Source organism: Lepidochelys kempii, chromosome 1 (assembly GCF_965140285.1).
Source record: "Lepidochelys kempii isolate rLepKem1 chromosome 1, rLepKem1.hap1, whole genome shotgun sequence".
Classification (NCBI taxonomy): domain Eukaryota; kingdom Metazoa; phylum Chordata; order Testudines; family Cheloniidae; genus Lepidochelys; species Lepidochelys kempii.
In genome coordinates this window covers 291,195,047-291,212,586 of record NC_136380.1, presented here as the reverse complement: position 1 = coordinate 291,212,586, position 17,540 = coordinate 291,195,047, and the positions used below count along the sequence as shown (strand labels likewise).

Sequence of the window (17,540 nt, the reverse complement as noted above, 5' to 3'; positions counted from 1 at the left end):
ATTATCAGCAGGAGAAGCTCATCTTAATTAATTAGCCTCTTAGAGTTGGTATGGCAACTTCCACCTTTTCACGTTCTCTGTATGTGTATATATATCTTCTTACTATATGTTCCATTCTATGCATCCGATGAAGTGGGCTGTAGCCCACGAAAGCTTATGCTCAAATAAATTGGTTAGTCTCCAAGGTGCCACAAGTACTCCTGTTCTTTTTGCGGATACAGACTAACAAGGCTGCTACTCTGAAACCTGCAAAAACAGACAAACGCAAGTCTCTTCCAATTCTAGTAATTGTATGTTTTACTTATAACACTAGCAGATACGTTTTCAGATGGAAATGTGAATTTGAAATGGACTCTCTGTTCCTCAGGAGACAGAGTCAAGGCCAGGCTTCAGGAGAGGGTGGAGTTGACAAAGATTTGCTTTGGAAGTAGTGTCTATTGAGGTGCTGTGGATTTTGTAATCTTTACGTGTAAGGAGAGGTTGAGATGAAGAAGGAGCTCTCTCCAGGGATATGAAGCTTGAGGGAATGGCACTCCAGTCTGGGCTTATTGGAGTCCTCCGAGAGAGCTAGTTCCTAGCAGTATTCCCTTAGTGCTGCTAGCTGGAATGTCACAGCTTCTGTTTCATGTGTAAACAGTTGGTGGGGAGTGTGAGACACGGTTATATCTCATCAACTAGACTACAGGGGCTCTCTGGAAAATTGCTTCACATCTGAGTGCCTAGTTTGTTTGTAAAACAGCACTACTCAGGCTTAGCCACTTTTGTCAAGCAACTTGAGGTCTGCAGTTGAAAAAGTGCAAAGTGTCATTATGCCCTTTTTACTGGCAAAAAAACTGAGACAGAAAAACTAGATGACTTTCCTATTTGGCCCGGATGGTGGGGTAGGCCTTGGCCTCCGATCTAAAAGAGCATGGTTCTCATTCTGAGGCTGGCATGCTTCTGCTGAAAAAATCTTGTAGGCCTTCTATATAAAAAGTATCTTCTAAAGGCCACAACCCATATTTTTAATTTCCTTTTCATGTCATCTTTAATGGAATCTCATCACTTGCTGTTCTTTTCAGTGTTTATTTTACAAAACAAAATTATTGAAAAATTATGATCTGTTGTATTTTATCAGTTCTTTTATTTCATATATATATAACATGAATCCCTCTGCATAGATTATTTCTTGCTGTTAGAAGTGCTTTTTAGTAAGAATGCCAAATGTAATGGGTAAAACATAACATTCAGTTAAATTTAAGCAATGTACAACTGGGACCCAATAGGCCTGCATTTTGTACCCAGCTTGACCATTGCCCTGCTGTATCGCTGCTTCCTCTTCCAAACCTTTGTCTGTCTTGTCTATTTAGATTGTAGGGTCTTTGGGGCAGGGAGTATCTCTTACTATGCAAATGTATAGTGCATAGCGCAGTGCCGTGCTGTTCTGAATGCATCCTGCCGTAATATAATAATATCATTTCCATATATTAGGTATTTTTGCATAGAAGCTGTAATCCTATGTTTGCAAATGTATTAAAAAATCAACTCATTTTGAAATGCTGTACCAAATTTTCTGTGTTCATTAAGGAAGGAAGTGAACAGTCTGCTGTTTTATTTTCAATATAGATCACATTTTAGTTCTATCAACAGCTTAAGTGCTAAATAGTTTAGTACTTACATACATTATGCACAGTTAGAGTTCTCCAAAAGCTTTTGGGATTTTTTTGCACAAAACTTTAAAATACATCTGTTCTATATTCACCTGAAATAGCATACAGCAGGCTGCTGAGAATCAGTGCTAAGCCATGTTTCAAAAGCTGTCAAATGAGACTAAGTCACCATTGAGCCTATCCAGCTGGGAGTCCTCCTCAATGTCTGCCAGCCTATGAAAGCTTCTTAGGCCTTGCTGACTATTCAGCTACAGAAGCTGCTTCTATTTCTTTAGCGCATGCCACCTGCTGAGGCTTCATAAGATGGTATTTTTATTCAGGGGCCCTGTGATTTTTTTTTTTTATGAGAAGCTTTTTTATATCCATTGTCTCTTAACTCTTCTTTGACCGTCTCTTCCACAGGTCATGAAAACATACCATATGTATCATGCAGAGAGCATCAGTGCAGAAAGCAAGTTGAAGGAGGCAGAGAAGCAAGAAGAAAAACAGATTGGGAGATCAGGAGACCCTGTCTTTCATATTCGACTAGAGGAGAGACACCAGAGGAGGAGTTCTGTGAAGAAGATTGAGAAAATGAAGGAAAAAGTAAATAGGATTTCATTAAAAGCTGGTTGTCCTGTTTAATTTGAAATAAATTCAGTGTAGTTCTGAGTTTCCTTTGAAGCTGTAGCTTAGATGTATATGTTTCTATAGAATGGTTTTAGAGAGAGATTGTCTATTAAGGAAATATGTGGCATATAATGAGTTTAATATAATCTGTGATAAACTAGCAGTAGCTAGTTAGATATATTAATGTTATAAACTAGTAGTAGCTTACAGAGAACTTGCAATTCAGAGATAGTGGGTGATTTTACTCCCCGTAATTTCCTCATTACATGGCTTGTTCATAAATTACATTTTCTGTTGATGGGGTTTTGAAATTGTGTTTCTGTTAAATGCATAGCAAAAATTGAAGTTTCTTTCTAGTTGATAGTAACAATTCATGCACACTTATCTATTTTGTTGAATGATAAATTTGAGGTATTCGAACTTTCTCTCTATATTAATACACAATTTCTTTCTCAGCGTCAAGCAAAATACTCTGAAAACAAGCTGAAATCTATTAAAGCCCGAAATGAGTACCTACTAACCCTTGAAGCAACCAACGCTTCTGTTTTCAAGTATTATATTCATGACCTTTCAGATTTAATTGATGTAAGTACTTGATGTTTATACCTATGTTCTCTTCAGGAGTAATACGTAGTGTTTTTTTGTCTGCTTTTCATCTTCAAAGAGGACGTGTACAATGTTTAGTTACATTTGTCACTGATCATATAGTATATTGATCGCTATAATATTTCATAGTGGAACCAATGGGTTTTCCTTTTAGTTTTATATTTTACAAAAACAAATGCTGGTGGGAAGCTGGGTTCATGTCCTTAAAATTTAGTGGGCAAATTTTTTTCCCCTAGGTGACTGGAGAAAACATAGCAACAATAGCACTAAACACAGAAATGGTTGGCCATTTCCACATTATGGTGGGAAATGTTTCTGCAACAAGAATGAAGAATTTTAATGCTGCAAGTTAAAAACTTTAAACTGTGGTTTTAGTCTCTAAAGTGACCATATAAAAATGGTACCTTACTCAAAAAACCCTGTTCCTTATGTGTACTCAGAATCACTTATGTTAATTTTAATGGCAAAAAATACATTTTTACTGATTTTTAGTCCTGTTAGCACTGCATAGACTATACTGGATCAATTCCACCTTGTACATCATCAACACAAATGTCTGATGAGTTTCAATGAGTTACATCTGTGCAAAGCCATTGAAGGCAGTGGGGTTACACAGGTGTAACTTATCAGAATTTGGCCTGCAGAATCTGTATGCAAGTGATGGAAGAAACCCAGCTTGACTCTGAGCCCAGGATGAGGTTGCAGGCCTGGCATTTTAAAAAAAAAATGTAAACTTATTGTATTAGATACAGAAAACTTTGAGACAGGAAACATCAGATCACCATATTTATAATCACTTTTCAGAGTAGAACTACACTTTAAATGGCATATATATTCACAAATGTCATGCACTGACATCAAGATGTTCTATATTATGGGACAAGCTTGCTTGACTCTGTTTTATAGCATGGGTTTATTGCAGGCCTTGAAAAATTTACATAACACCGACTAGCCAAGGTGCAAAATCCCCACTGCAATTTAATGGACTAGAATAGCTGTGTAGTTTAGTGTTTAATTATAATATTGTAACATTATAACTTCCTTTTAATATAAATATTTTTAATGTAACTTACATAATTTCTCTTGCTTTTGTTATTTTATTTTCCTTCTGCCTTCACAATACCTTTTTTCCTTCTTTCTTCTAAGAAATGGCGTATCTTTTCTTGCTGTTTTCTCAATATCATTTATTTCCTCTTTTCCAGTTTCCTCTTCTCTTCCCTCTTTCTTTTACTCTGTTGCATGCTCCCTCTCTTCCCCTTTGTTTTGTCTCCCAGTTCTCCCAAAATCTCTCTCCCTTAGCACCCATATTTGTCTTTTCTGTCATTTCCCCACCCACATCCATGCATCCACTCACCCCAATCCACCTCCTCATACACTGAAAAATTTACCTGACTCCTAATAGTCAGAAGATAAAGCCAGAGGACTAATCTAAGATTAGAGCCTCCTCTGCACAGGGGCAACACTTTAAGTGAGAAATCAAGCTCTCCAAGACTCTTAGACTGCTGTCCCTGGACCCTGTTTGGGGGTTCCATTTTTGTAGCCTCTAGTTAGTAGTTATCTGACAAAGGTACACCCCGTCTATCTGCTGGAAGGAGGAAAGGAGGATTTTTTTCTGTTTTTCCACCACCATCACTACAGAGCCTCCTCTGCAAGGGTTTTGGTGATGTCCCTGCTAATCGTCACCTTGTCTGGCCTCTATTTTTGAGTCATCCTCCCCAAAGAATAGCTCCAGTCCCTGTTTCCAGTTTTGGAAAGAACTTTCTCAAGCTGCAGATTGGAAAATTGACCTGATTCTGTCAATTTCACTGATCTCCACAGAGTTTTCAATAGCAGGAGTGAAAACTGACCAGACCAAACTGTTTTCACTGACCTGGAGGAAAGATACTACCAGAAGCAGAAGCACTGAAGCTGTTTGTCGACAGACTTACAAAGACAACATTGCATTGGCTAACATTTGAGGTTCATGTTTGAAAAGCTATTAGCACAATCATAAAGACTGGATTTTTTAATGTCAGAAAACTTAAAATCAACAGAATTTAGTGGCACTTGCATGGGAAAGATACCTATTCATAATGGATGAGTAGCTTTTCAAGCCATGGGTTAATATATGCAATAACAATTTTAAATAGGCAACATTGTTTTAAATATGACCATTCCTTAAAGAATTTAAATGAAGGATTGGACTTTGCACTCCATTTACACCATTGATTTACAGGACTCAGCTGTAATTATGTGTAGCTGGAAATTGGTTCAGAGCCATGTTCAGCAATGTAATGTTGCTGTCATGTAATGTTTAAATGAACTGTCTTTTTCAGATATTCATGTCTAATCAGAATATTGTCTATATAAGAAGTCAGTATAGATTTTTTTTAAGTGTTTACTATTTCACAAAGGAAACAGTGTTTTGTAAATGGAAAAGTTCTCACAAGGCTTTTGGGTTCATAATCACAATATGAAACATGCTTTCTACTGCCCACATGTTGTGGTGAATTTAAGAAATCTCATGCTGTAAAACTATTAATGCAATGTTACAATCCTGACTTAAATTTACAAAAGTGAGGAAATTCAGTGTTGTAGTTGCTTATTCGCTCTCTGTCTTCTCTACCTTGTCATCATCTGCCCTCCCTCCCATGCATCCTTGCACGTACACATTATGAAGTCAGTTCTCCACTGCATCTAAGTGCTGATCATACAGGAGAGATTGGGAATGGGATGGAGCTGGTTACACTGCCTGAGTTGTGCAAAAGGACCAGAGTAATATGGAATCTAGTCCTATGTTGGGGAGTATATATTCAATACATAATACTGAGAAGCAACCCATGCCACTGGATACATATATCTTGCAGTGATGACTTAGCTATGTGCAGGTGTACAATGAACTATTTTGTATACTGATTGTAATAAATTATCTAATTATGCAAATAAATTAACATAGAAGAGGTGTTCTATCATATTAGCCTATCTTAATGAACGCATGTTATAGGATGTGTTTAAATATTTTGTGTGTGTGTACACATATGTACACATTTCTGCATTTGAAAAGAACTACAAAGTAAATAATTTCTTTTGGGAGTATTGCAACAGAATGAACTGGATTAAATTTTTCAAGTAACAGTTCATAGTGTGTATATTACCCTAAAATGTAATACAACTTGATTTTGGCAAATTCATACGGATGATCCTAAACTGTAACTCTTCAGCTGAACCCTGAACTCAGTTTGAACTCTTCAATTCATTCATTTCATTAACAAAGCTTAGTGCTTCTTTCTTAAAATGCTGCTGTGCAGTTAATAATCTTATAAAGCCTTCATAAGAAAAGCCAGATAAAAATGTACCTTGAGTCTTAATCATTTTATGGAATAAGTTTTGAGGCCAACCTTGGTAAAATGAGTGGTAGGATAAACATTATTGAATATGTACAATTGTTTCTATTTCCTTTTTATGCAAGCAGAGGAATTTGGATGTCTCTTAAATAGATTATTTCCCTTCTATTGGACCTACTGTAGATCTACTTCATTTGCAGGAGAGAGTGTACTTTTGACTTATATTGTGTGGAAAAACTGGAAGAGAATGTTTTTCAACTAGACTGAGCAAGCTTCATTTGGTTTGTGGGGATGTTTCTTAAAACTAGAGATCTCTGAGCAGCAGTACAGTACATACCCCTGTTAATCTGAGTGCTTGTCCATATGGTGCATATCATTGTTCAGTTATTTGAAAATTGCTATGCCATTCAGATTACAAGGGTTGTCTGTTTGTAATAGGAAGGTATGAGCCCTTTTTCAGACATTTCAAGCACCCACATAATGTAACAGTAATACTGAAGAAACAGCAATCAAAACAGAACAGCATCAACAGCAAATCTGCCTGTAGCCCTGGAATATATAAAATATTCACTATTCATTCTTCCTTGGAGGCCTTCTAATTATGTTCTGTAGTAGTGTTTGGGATGAATAGGAGTTTAAAGGATTTCTAATGTTGTGGGTATTGCTTCTGACCAAACCCTTCATGAAGTTGATTTGTCCTCTAAAGATGTCGTGTCCTGTGCTTTTGTAGTCATTCATAGATCACATTTGAAATAAGGCTAAATTCTATGCAGCTCACCATCTTTATTTCATAAGTTTCTGTGTTGGGGTTTGCAGACCCCAAACTAAATCAAGGCATGGCATAGAGCAGTCCTGGGCTAGGGAGGCCCCACCCCTCAGCAGCTGCTGGGCATGCTCCAGAGGGATAGTTTATAAGAGCACTAGTAGCCAAGGGGAAAGGGAGGAAGGAGCTACAGGCTCCACCATGATTCCTGGAGTTGTTTGAGAAGTTGCTACAGCATTGTTAAGGCTACTTTGGAAACAGAAAAGCTACTAAAGTTAGATACTTTTAAATTAGCAGGTCCAGATAACTTGCATCCAAGAGCTTTAAAAAAGCTGGCTGAGGAGCTTGCTGGACAGTTAATGTTTCACTGAATCATGGATTACTGGGGAACATCCAGAAGACTGGAAGAAAGCTAATGTGACAATTTTTTAAAAGGGTAAATTGGATGACCCAGGTAATTATAGGCCTGTCAGTCTGACTTTGATCCTGGGCAAGATAATGGAGTACGGCTGATACAGGAGTAGATTAATAAAGAACTAAAGGAGGGTAATGTAATTAATGCAAATAACATGGGTTTATGGAAGTTAGATCCCGTCAAACTAACTTGATATGCCTTTTTTCCGGGGGGGCGGGGACGAGAATACAAATTTTGTTGATAAAGGTCATAGTGTTCATGTAATAGCCTTCTGTAAGGCATTTGACTTGGTGCTGCATGATATCTTGATTTAAAAACTAGTATGATGTAAAATTTACATGTCACACATTATGTGGATTAACTGGCTAACTGAAAGATCTCAAAATATAACTATAAAACAGAGAATCCTCACCAAGTGGGTCTGTTTCCAGTGTGGTTCAGGGATTGGTTCTTGTGTCTATTTTATTTAACATTTTTATCAATGGACTGGGAAGAAAACATAAAATAATCACTGATAGTTTGCACATGACCCAAAAATTTGGGGAGTGGTAAATAACGAAGAGGACAGGACACTGATTCAGGGTGATCTAGGTCACTTGATAAACTGGGCACAAGCAAACAATATTGGTTTTTAATATAGTAAATGTATACACCTAGGAACAAAGAATGTAGGCCGTACTTACAGGATGGGGGACTCTAGCCTGGGAAGCAGTGACTCTGAAAAAGATTTTTGGATTGTAGTGCATAGTCAGCTGAACTTGAGCTCCCAGAGTGACACTGTGGCCAAAAGAGCAAATGCAATCCTGGGAAGCATAAACAGGGAAATCTCAAGTAGGTGTAGGAAGATTATTTTACCTCTGGATTTGGTGGGCCACTGTTAGAATATTGTGTCCAGTTCTGGTGCCCATAATTCAAGAAGGATTTTTATAAATTGGAGAGGGTTCATAGAAGAGCCATGAGAACAATTAAGACTCGAAAACCTGTCTGATAGTGATAGACTCAAGGACCCTAATCTATTTAGTTTAACAAAGAGAAGGTTGGGACTGACTTGATTACAGTCTATAACTACTTACATGGGGAACAAATTTTCAATAATGGGCTCTTCAGACTAGCAGAGAAAGGTATAACAAGATCCAGGGGCTGGAAATTGAAGTGAAACAAATTCAGACTGGAAATAAGGTGTACATTTTTAACAGTGAGAGTAATTAACCACTGGAACAATTTACCAAGTGTCATGGTGGATTCTCCATCACTAACCATTTTTAAATCCAGATTGGATGTTTTTTTAAAAGATCCGCTCTAGGAGCTATTTTGGGCAAGTTCTATGCCTGTATTACACACGAGGTCAGATTAGATGATCACAATAGTCCCTTCTAGCCTTAGAATCTATGAAAACCAGCTTGAACCTGCCGCACCCAAAAGTCTAGGAAAACTAAACACCACCTCTGGGCATTTCCACGAGTCAGTACTTCCCCAATGGCAAGCACTAAGTCTGTGTATATAAAAGAAAACTTTTAATAAAAGGGAGAGGGATCACAGCATTAATTTGGGAAAACATTGCAACAGTGATTCAAAAGTATGCAAATCATAAGTGAACTCCTGCCCCACACTATTTTGGACAGGAGTCCTTTCCTTCAGTTTCCCACCTTCAGGTGTGAAATTCCCGTAGACAAATGTCTGTTTAACGTGTCTTTCCCTCAGTTGTACCCCTGTCATAAATATAAAGGGAAGGGTAAACACCTTTAAATCCCTCCTGGCCAGAGGAAAAACCCTTTCACCTGTAAAGCATTAAGAAGCTAAAATAACCTCGCTGGCACCTGACCAAAATGACCAATGAGGAGACAAGATACTTTCAAAGCTGGAAGGGAGGGAAGCAAAGGTTTGTCTCTGTCTGTGTGTTGCTTTTGCCGGGACCAGAGCAGGAATGCAGGTCAAAACTTCTGTAAAGAGTGAATAAGCAATCTAGTTAAATATGCATTAGATTCTGTTTTGTTTAAATGGCTGATAAAATAAGTTGTGCTGAATGGAATGTATATTCCTGTTTTTGTGTCTTTTTGTAACTTAAGGTTTTGCCTAGAGGGATTCTCTATGTTTTGAATCTGATTACCCTGTAAGGTATTTACCATCCTGATTTTACAGAGGTGATTCTTTTACCTTTTCTTTAATTAAAATTCTTCTTTTAAGAACCTGATTGCTTTTTCATTGTTCTTAAGATCCAAGGGTTTGGGTCTGTGTTCACCTGTGCAAATTGGTGAGGATTTTTATCAAGCCTTCCCCAGGAAAGGGGGTGTAGGGTTTGGGAGGTTTTTGGGGGGAAAGACGTTTCCAAGCAGGCTCTTTCCCTGTTATATATTTGTTAGATGCTTGGTGGTGGCAGCAATAAAGTCCAAGGGCAAAAGGTAAAATAGTTTGTACCATGGGGAAGTTTTAACCTAAGCTGGTAAAAATAAGCTGAGGGGGTTTTTCATGCAGGTCCCCACATCTATACCGTAGAGTTCAGAGTGGAGAAGGAACCTTGACAACCTCACTCACAGCTTATCTGTGGTCAACAAAGTATCAGAGTCCCGGAGTATATTCAGGTGGGTTTGGGAGATGATTGAGTGAGACCTCTGCTTCAAAAAGAAAAGAAGTATTTGTGGCACCTTCGAGACTAACAAATTTTTTGAGCATAAGCTTTCGTGAGCTACAGCTCACTTCATAGCTCATGAAAGCTTATGCTCAAATAAATTGGTTACTCTCTAAGGTGCCACAAGTCCTCCTTTTCTTTTTGCCTATACAGACTAACACGACTGCTACTCTGAAACCTCTGCTTCAGCTTGCCAATGCTGTTTCTACTGCTGCTGTTGCTCACGGCTGCTGCTTCTCTTTGCTGTGATGTCATGGTTTGAGTTTCCACCATATAACCTATCTTCTAATGATTTCGCTGGGTAGAGAGGAACTCACTGCTGCTGCCTGTTCTGCATGGTGTTTCACCACAGCCCTGTCCCCACACCAGGACTAAGCCCCCAGGCCAGTTTATTAGTGTGATTTCAGTTCTAGAGATCTTTGAGAGGAAACAAGGACGCGCAATTGAATCCATTCAGCTCTGTCTTTAAACACTGGAGGGGAAAGGTCAAATGATATATAAGGCCCTTTAAACAGAGTCTACACTGTGTGCCGACCCGCTCTGACTTTCACTTGGACTTGGCATCACTAACTCCACTTAGCAAGTGAGGTTGAAGGACCTCACCTTCTCAATTAGAGCATACTACGTAAGGTTCTGCTGCCCTTTATACATACAATAAGCATAACAACATTTTATTATACCTGCATCCAAATCTAAAGTGAACTTTAACCCAAAACAGCCAAAATTCATCACTTTGCAAAGCAGGTCTGTCTACTGATCATGTAGGCAAAGTAGTTGTGTCTATGCAAATGCAGTCTGCTCCTGAAGTCTTTTGCACAGTTCATCAATAGATGCTAGGGGAGAGCTTATTCAGATCATCTGTCCAGCTTCAATGGCTATCCATTAGTTGGCTATGGATCTCTTTAACCACAAGGACTTTCTGCTTTCACTTATTGATGAGTGAATCTCACAAAGGTTCAGAGGTTGAGTTCAGTTTGGATAAATGTCAAAATGTTTTGGTTGCTTATTCAAACTTTCCAGATGTCTTGGCTCTGCAGGCTAGAGTCTGAAAATCTTGAGAGAATGTGCTTTTGTGAGAGATTTGACAATTGCACTCCTAGCAGTGACAGCAGTTTGTAAGGTTCTGAAACTTTTAGATAGTTTTGGTTCTAGAAATGGAGGAAGGTTAAAAAATGGTGACTCTTATCATTTCCAAACTGGTTCAGCCATCCCTATTTTTCACCTGTCATTGCAAGTTTACTCTGGTGGTAGATTAAACCTTTCATCCTTTCTTTTCTTAGTAGTCTTTGGGATACTGCCTGACAGAACCTTTCACGGAGTGCAAAAATCTTTGATCCATCCACAACAAATTGGGTTTTGGATTGGGGCATTGTTTGAAAATATATAGGTATATTTTAACCCAGGCCTTTGAGGTACCAAGCTTCATAGAGTTTTTGTTTTTTGGGGGGTGTGTGTTTTTTTGTGGGGGGGAAGGGGGTTAGAGTGTCTGGATTTTCTTGTTAAACAAAGTAAAGGCAAATTGTCATTCAGTCAAATTTTATTTTTATTCACATATTAATTTTGAAGCACAAATCCAGATTCAAACATTAAACTCCATGTACAAATCTACTGTGCAGAAGTCTCATTCTCACTTCTCTTGCTGGCAATAAGAGTGCTGTGAAGTGCTGAAGAGGGTGTCCTTCACTTGAGAAACCCTTCAGGTTGATTCAGAAGCAGTACTAAGTTTCAAAGATAGTCCCATGCAGCCTTATTTACCCAAACTAATGATGATTGTGGTTTTTCTTCTTGTGGTTGAAGATGGTTGCTTAGTGAATTGAGGGGTGAATCCTGGCATCCTTGGGACTATCAGAGGATGAAGGCTGCAACACCATTTTTTGGCTCTCTGGAGAAGCTACATCAAAATTCCATGTGCTTCTTGTTGTGATTTCCTCTGTAAATAAGTTATTTTGTTAATACAAATCTGAAAGTTCCTATTTTCCTAAATTCAGATTCTAACTGTTTGTAGTTTTAAAACAAGTAACTAACTGGCCACTACAGTAAAACTAGCCATTGCCATTTGTATTTCTTTTTCCTCTCAGTTTAGCCTCCCATGAGTTCTTGCTGAAATTAATACTCCTAAAATAAAAACAGCTGGCCTGATCCTCTTTCTTACCATCAATTTTTGTCTGTCTTTTCATGCAAGATAGTGAGTTGAATTAAAAAGCTTATTTAACACAGAACAAGGGGAAAAACAGAGAGAGGTAATTCCTTTACAAATAAATGCTAACACCCTTATTTTTTTTAGTGTGGAAACCTTTAAAATATGGATGTGGTTAGATTAAAAAGTTAGGGACTTTGGTTTCAGTAAATGTAACAGAAATTTTCCAGTGTGGTGGGGAAAGGCTATCATTGGACATGCACTTGACTAAGATTGAAATCCTTCTTTTGTAGATTTAAACTGGTTCATGTATTGTGTTTTGGGTGGCCATTATCCCATCAGCAGTAAATGACCTGCAGTTACCTCTAAGGCTGAAAGCTGCTGCTCATCACAGCAGTTTTGTGGTCAGTAATGTGAATGAAACAACCCTTTTTCGTCATAGATTTCAGAGCAGAATTTGATCTCTTAGGACTAGTGATTAGAGTCCTAAACATGTAGCAAGGTGTGAAAGATTTGTTTTCATTGAAGGGAATTTTTACACTCAGCTATGGTAAATAGTTTGGAAATTCTTTGTATATATAAGACAGAGGGATCAAAGCATGATATTACTTTCCCTAAGAGACTATAACAGTTAAGAGGGAGGTGCATATGCACAAATACACAATAGGCTTGCTTCACCCTGCTGGAGTGGGGTGGAATGCAAAGTGCCTTTTTGCACCATTCTACCTATGGGCTCTGCAGAGGGAGGACAGCTTTAAACTTCAGTTGGGCTCCCAGGGTGACTGAAGGTGACTGGGGGATGCACTGAAGTAGCATGTCCCCCAACTGCCCTAGCCATGCACCCTCCCTGACTGGTGCCAACCTCCCTTAAGGCTGTAGTGTCCTTGGGGACACCCTAGTACAGTGGTTCTCAACCTTTTCAGACTACTGTAACCCTTTCAGGAGTCTGATTTGTCTTGTGTACCTCAAGTTTCACCTCACTTAAAAACTACTTGCTTACAAAATCAGACATAAAATTACAAAAGTGTTACAGCACACTATTACTGAGAAATTGCTGATTTTCTCATTTTTACCTTATATTTATAAAATAAATCGATTGGAGTATAAATATTGTACTTACATTTCAGTGTGACACTTGAGCCTGTTTTTCACTTGTGAACATTGTGTGAAGCCCAAGCCCCAGGCAGTGTGGCTGAAGCATGTTACTTAGCTTTGTGGGGTCCAGGCAGTTGCCCTGCTTGCCACCCCCTAATGCGACTCCCCTAAACCCAGACCTCAACCCCCCTCGGGGCTGCAACCCCCAGGTTGAGAAACACTGACCTAGATGAGTTGAATATCCCCTGGAATACCTCAGAGTACCCCCAGGGATACACATACCCCTGGTTGAGAACCACTGCCCTAGCAGATACTGGACATTTTGTTCTGCTGCAAACAGCCTCCTGACAGAGGTTCTGAAAGTGTAAACCAAGGCAGGATCAAGCCTGAAAGCTCTGATTTTCTTTAAAAATAGGTGTTGATGAATAGTATTTGCTTAGTTATAGCTTTAAAATATGAATAAAAGATGGAAAATGCAAATCAATGATGTTTTAAGAGGCATTTTTACTCTTTTTAAAACGTTTTACTAAATACATTTTTACTCTGTTTTAGAGGAGGATTTCATTGTGATTTAACCAAAAAACATCTCAAAGAGAGGAGAGTGCTTTGGGTGTTAATCCAAGCACTGGACTGACAAACGGGAACTCTAATTTTAATTCTGACTATGCCACTGACTTTACTAGCTTGTCTTGGAGAGGTTATATAAGACCAGATTAAAAAAAAAAAGTCTAAGGTTCATACACAGAAATGATATAGAAACGTGTCCATTAGCGTGTACAAACTCCCATTTTTCTGTGCAACTGTGGCAATTGCACGTGTATATCCAGAAACATGAATTCGCTTCTGTGTACAGACCTCTGGTCTCCCTTTTGAAATTGTCCTTTAATCTCTCTGCTTTCATTTTTCCATCCATCAGATGGGAATAATAGATACTTATCACCTTGACATGGCTGTTGTGAGGTTTAATTAGTTAGTTTGTAAAGCACTTTGCAGATGAAAAAAACAAAACATTGATACTATTAGTTCTTAATTGTTGTTACGCAGTTTTTTATGTTATGGCTATTGCAAAATGTCTCTGCTTTTTAAATTTGTTTTCTTTTCTCTTTGTTGTTTTATTAGTGTTCCGATCTTGGATACCATGCAAGTCTGAACAGAGCCCTAAGAACATATCTCTCTGCAGAGTATAACCTTGAAACATCTAGACATGAGGGCCTAGATATAATTGAGAATGCTGTTGACAGCTTGGAGCCACGAAGTGACAAGCAGAGATTCATGGAGATGTACCCCACTGCCTTTTGTCCGCCAATGAAATTTGAGTTCCAGTCTCATATGGGTGATGAGGTCAGTAGTTAGTGACTTCTTAGAGACAAGTAGGGTAAATCCAACCAATAATTTCTGTTTCTGCACAAAGGAAAACTTCCCTGGTGTGAATTCTGAATTATTTTCTGCAGGATGTGGCTTTCATCCACTTCTACAAAGAATCTAGTTAAAGTGAAATGTAAGCCAGTATTATTTATGCAGACACAAATGGATCAGCAAACAAAACCTTTGGCAGATCTGGAAACACGCTATTCAGAGTTGCTCAAAATAATTCTGATGCAAGAGCAATCCTTTGTTGTTGTGTTTTGTATTACACTATAATGACATTGGCTCAGATTCTCTTCGTTTCCAAGATGTGCCCAGCACAGAAACAGAGGCAATAATGGCTTTATATCACGAACCACACAGTGGGGCTTCCCAGTGCAACTTAGAGGGGCCTCAGAGCTGTTCTGCACTGCACTTGGAGCATATCATCTGGAGATTGCCAGAATGCAAGCGGTCTCCAACCATGCCCCTATTTTCCACTACATTAGGGACTGGTGGGAGCATAGAATGCTACAGTATCTGGGGATTTCCCTTCCGCAAGGGAAATCTTGGATGTGCACTGCTTTGTGGCCCTGTAGCAGCCAAAAGCCATATTGCAGAGGAACATCAATTCCTATCTATTTTCATAGAATATTGTGACTATTTCCTCATCTTAGGGTATGTCTATACTATGAAATTAGGTAGATTTTATAGAAGTCGATTTTTAGAAGTCTATTTTTTACAGTCGATTGTGTATGTCCCCACTAAGCGCATTAAGTCAGCGGAATGTGTCTTCAATACCGTGGCTAGCATCAACTTACAGAACGGTGCACTGTGAGTAGCTATCCCACAGTTCCCCGCAGTCTCCGCTGCCCATTGGAATTCTGGGTTAAGCTCCCAATGCCTGATGGGGCAAAAACATTGTCGAGTTTGGTTTTGGATACATGCCGTCAGTCCCCCCTCCCTCCATGAAAGCAACGGCAGACAATCATTTTGTGCCTTTCTTCCTGGGTTACCCATGCAGACGCCATATCATGGCAAGCATGGAGCCCGCTCAGCTCACTGCTGCTGTTGTGAGCATTGTAAACACCTTGCGCATTATCCTGGAGTATGTGCAGAACTGGGCTAAGAAACACCAGCATGAGGACGATTGTGATGAGGGCATGGACATAGATGTTCCTGAAAGCACAGGTTGTGGCAATTGGGACATCATGGCTGCAGTGGGGCAGGTTGATACAGTGGAACGCCGATTCTGGGTCCAGCAAACAAGCACAGACTGGTGGGACCTCATAGTGTTGCAGGTATGGGATGATTCACAGTGGCTGCGAAATTTTCGCATGCATAAGGCCATTTTCCTTGAACTTTGTGAGTTGCTTTTCCCTGCCCTGAAGCACAGGAATACCAAGATGAGAGCTACCCTGACAGTTGAGAAGCGAGTGGCGATAGCCCTGTGGAAGCTTGCAACGCCTGACTGCACCGGTCAGTTGGGAATCAATTTGGAGTAGGCAAGTCTACTGTGGGGACTGCTGTGATCCAAGTAGCCAATGCAATCACTGATGTTCTGCTATCAAGGGTGACTCTGGGAAATGTGCAGGTCAGACTGGATGGCTTTGCTTCAATGGGGTTCCCTAACTGTGGTGGGGCGATAGACAGAACACATATCCCTATCTTGGCTCCGGACCACCTTGCCAACCAGTACGTAAACCGCAAGGGATACTTCTCAATGGTGCTGCAAGCACTGGTGGATCACAAGGGACATTTCACCGACATCAACATGGGATGGCCGGGAAAGGTGCATGACGCTCGCATCTTTAGGAACTCCAGGCTGTTCAAGCAGTTGCAAGAAGGGACTTACTTCCCAGACCAAAAAATTACCACTGGGGCTGTAGAAATGCCAATAGTTATCCTTGGGGACCCAGCCTACCCCTTGCTCCCAGGGCTCATGAAGCCGTACACAAGCATCCTGGACAGTAGTAAGGAGCAATTCAACTATAGGCTGACCAAGTGCAGAATGGTGGTAGAATGTGCCTTTGGATGTTTAAAAGCTTGCTGGTGCTGTTTGCTGACTAGGTTAGACCTTAGAGCAACCAACATTCCCATTGTTATTGCTGCTTGCTGTGTGCTCCATAATATCTGTGAGAGTAAGGGGGAGACGTTTATGGCGGGGTGGGAGGTTGAGGCAAATTGCCTGGCAGCCGATTTTGAGCAGCCAGACACTAGGGTGATTAGAAGAGCGCAGATAGGCATGCTGCACATCAGAGAGGCTTTGAAAACCAATTTCATGACTGGCCAGGCTACAGTGTGATAGTTATGTGTATTTCTCCTTGCTGCAAACCCCCCTTCGATCACAGCTGGCAAAGGAAATAAAGTAACTATCGTCTTGAAACTATGCATTCGTTCTTTATTAATTTTTTTTTAAAAAGTGAGAGAACTGACAAAGTAGCCCGGGTGGGGTGGGGTGTAGGAGGAGGGAAGGACAAGGCCACATTGCTTATTGTAGTCACACTACAAATTAAAACTGTTTGAATGACAATCTTCTGTTGCCTGGGCCATCCTCTGGAGTGGAGTGGCTAGGTGCCCGGAGCCTCCCCCCGTGTTCTTTGGCGTCTGGGTGAGGAGGATATGGAACTTGGGGAGGAGGGCAGGCGGTTATACAGTGGATGCAGTGTGGGTCTGTGCTCTTGTTGGCTCCAACAGACGCTTCATCATGTCCGTTTTTTCCCCCACTAGCCTCAGCATTGCCTCCTGCCTCTGCTCTTCGTGCTCACTTAATGCTTTCCTGGCCTCTGCCACTGAATGCCTCCATGCATTAAGCTGTGCCCCATCAGTGCAGGAGGACTGCATGAGCTCGGAAAACATGTCATTGCGAGTGTGTTTTTTTCGCCGTCGAATCTGCGATAACCTCAGGGACAGAGATGATGGGGAGCATAGAAACATTTGCACCTGGGAGGAGATAAAAAGGGAGAGTAAATT

The 17,540-nt window shown here is 40.0% G+C and overlaps 1 protein-coding gene across 10 annotated transcripts in view; it reads left to right on the top strand.

Moving 5' to 3' along the window:
- The window catches only part of SRGAP1 (SLIT-ROBO Rho GTPase activating protein 1), a 233,448-nt gene that overhangs the window by 152,487 nt on the left and 63,421 nt on the right, over positions 1-17,540 (top strand). For all 10 annotated transcript variants that reach the window (XM_073327901.2, XM_073327900.2, XM_073327898.2 and 7 more), the window contains 3 exons: positions 2,052-2,234; positions 2,715-2,843; positions 14,343-14,564. In XM_073327901.2, coding sequence (XP_073184002.2) covers positions 2,052-2,234; positions 2,715-2,843; positions 14,343-14,564 — 534 coding nt within the window. The remainder of the gene's footprint in view (positions 1-2,051; positions 2,235-2,714; positions 2,844-14,342; positions 14,565-17,540) is intronic.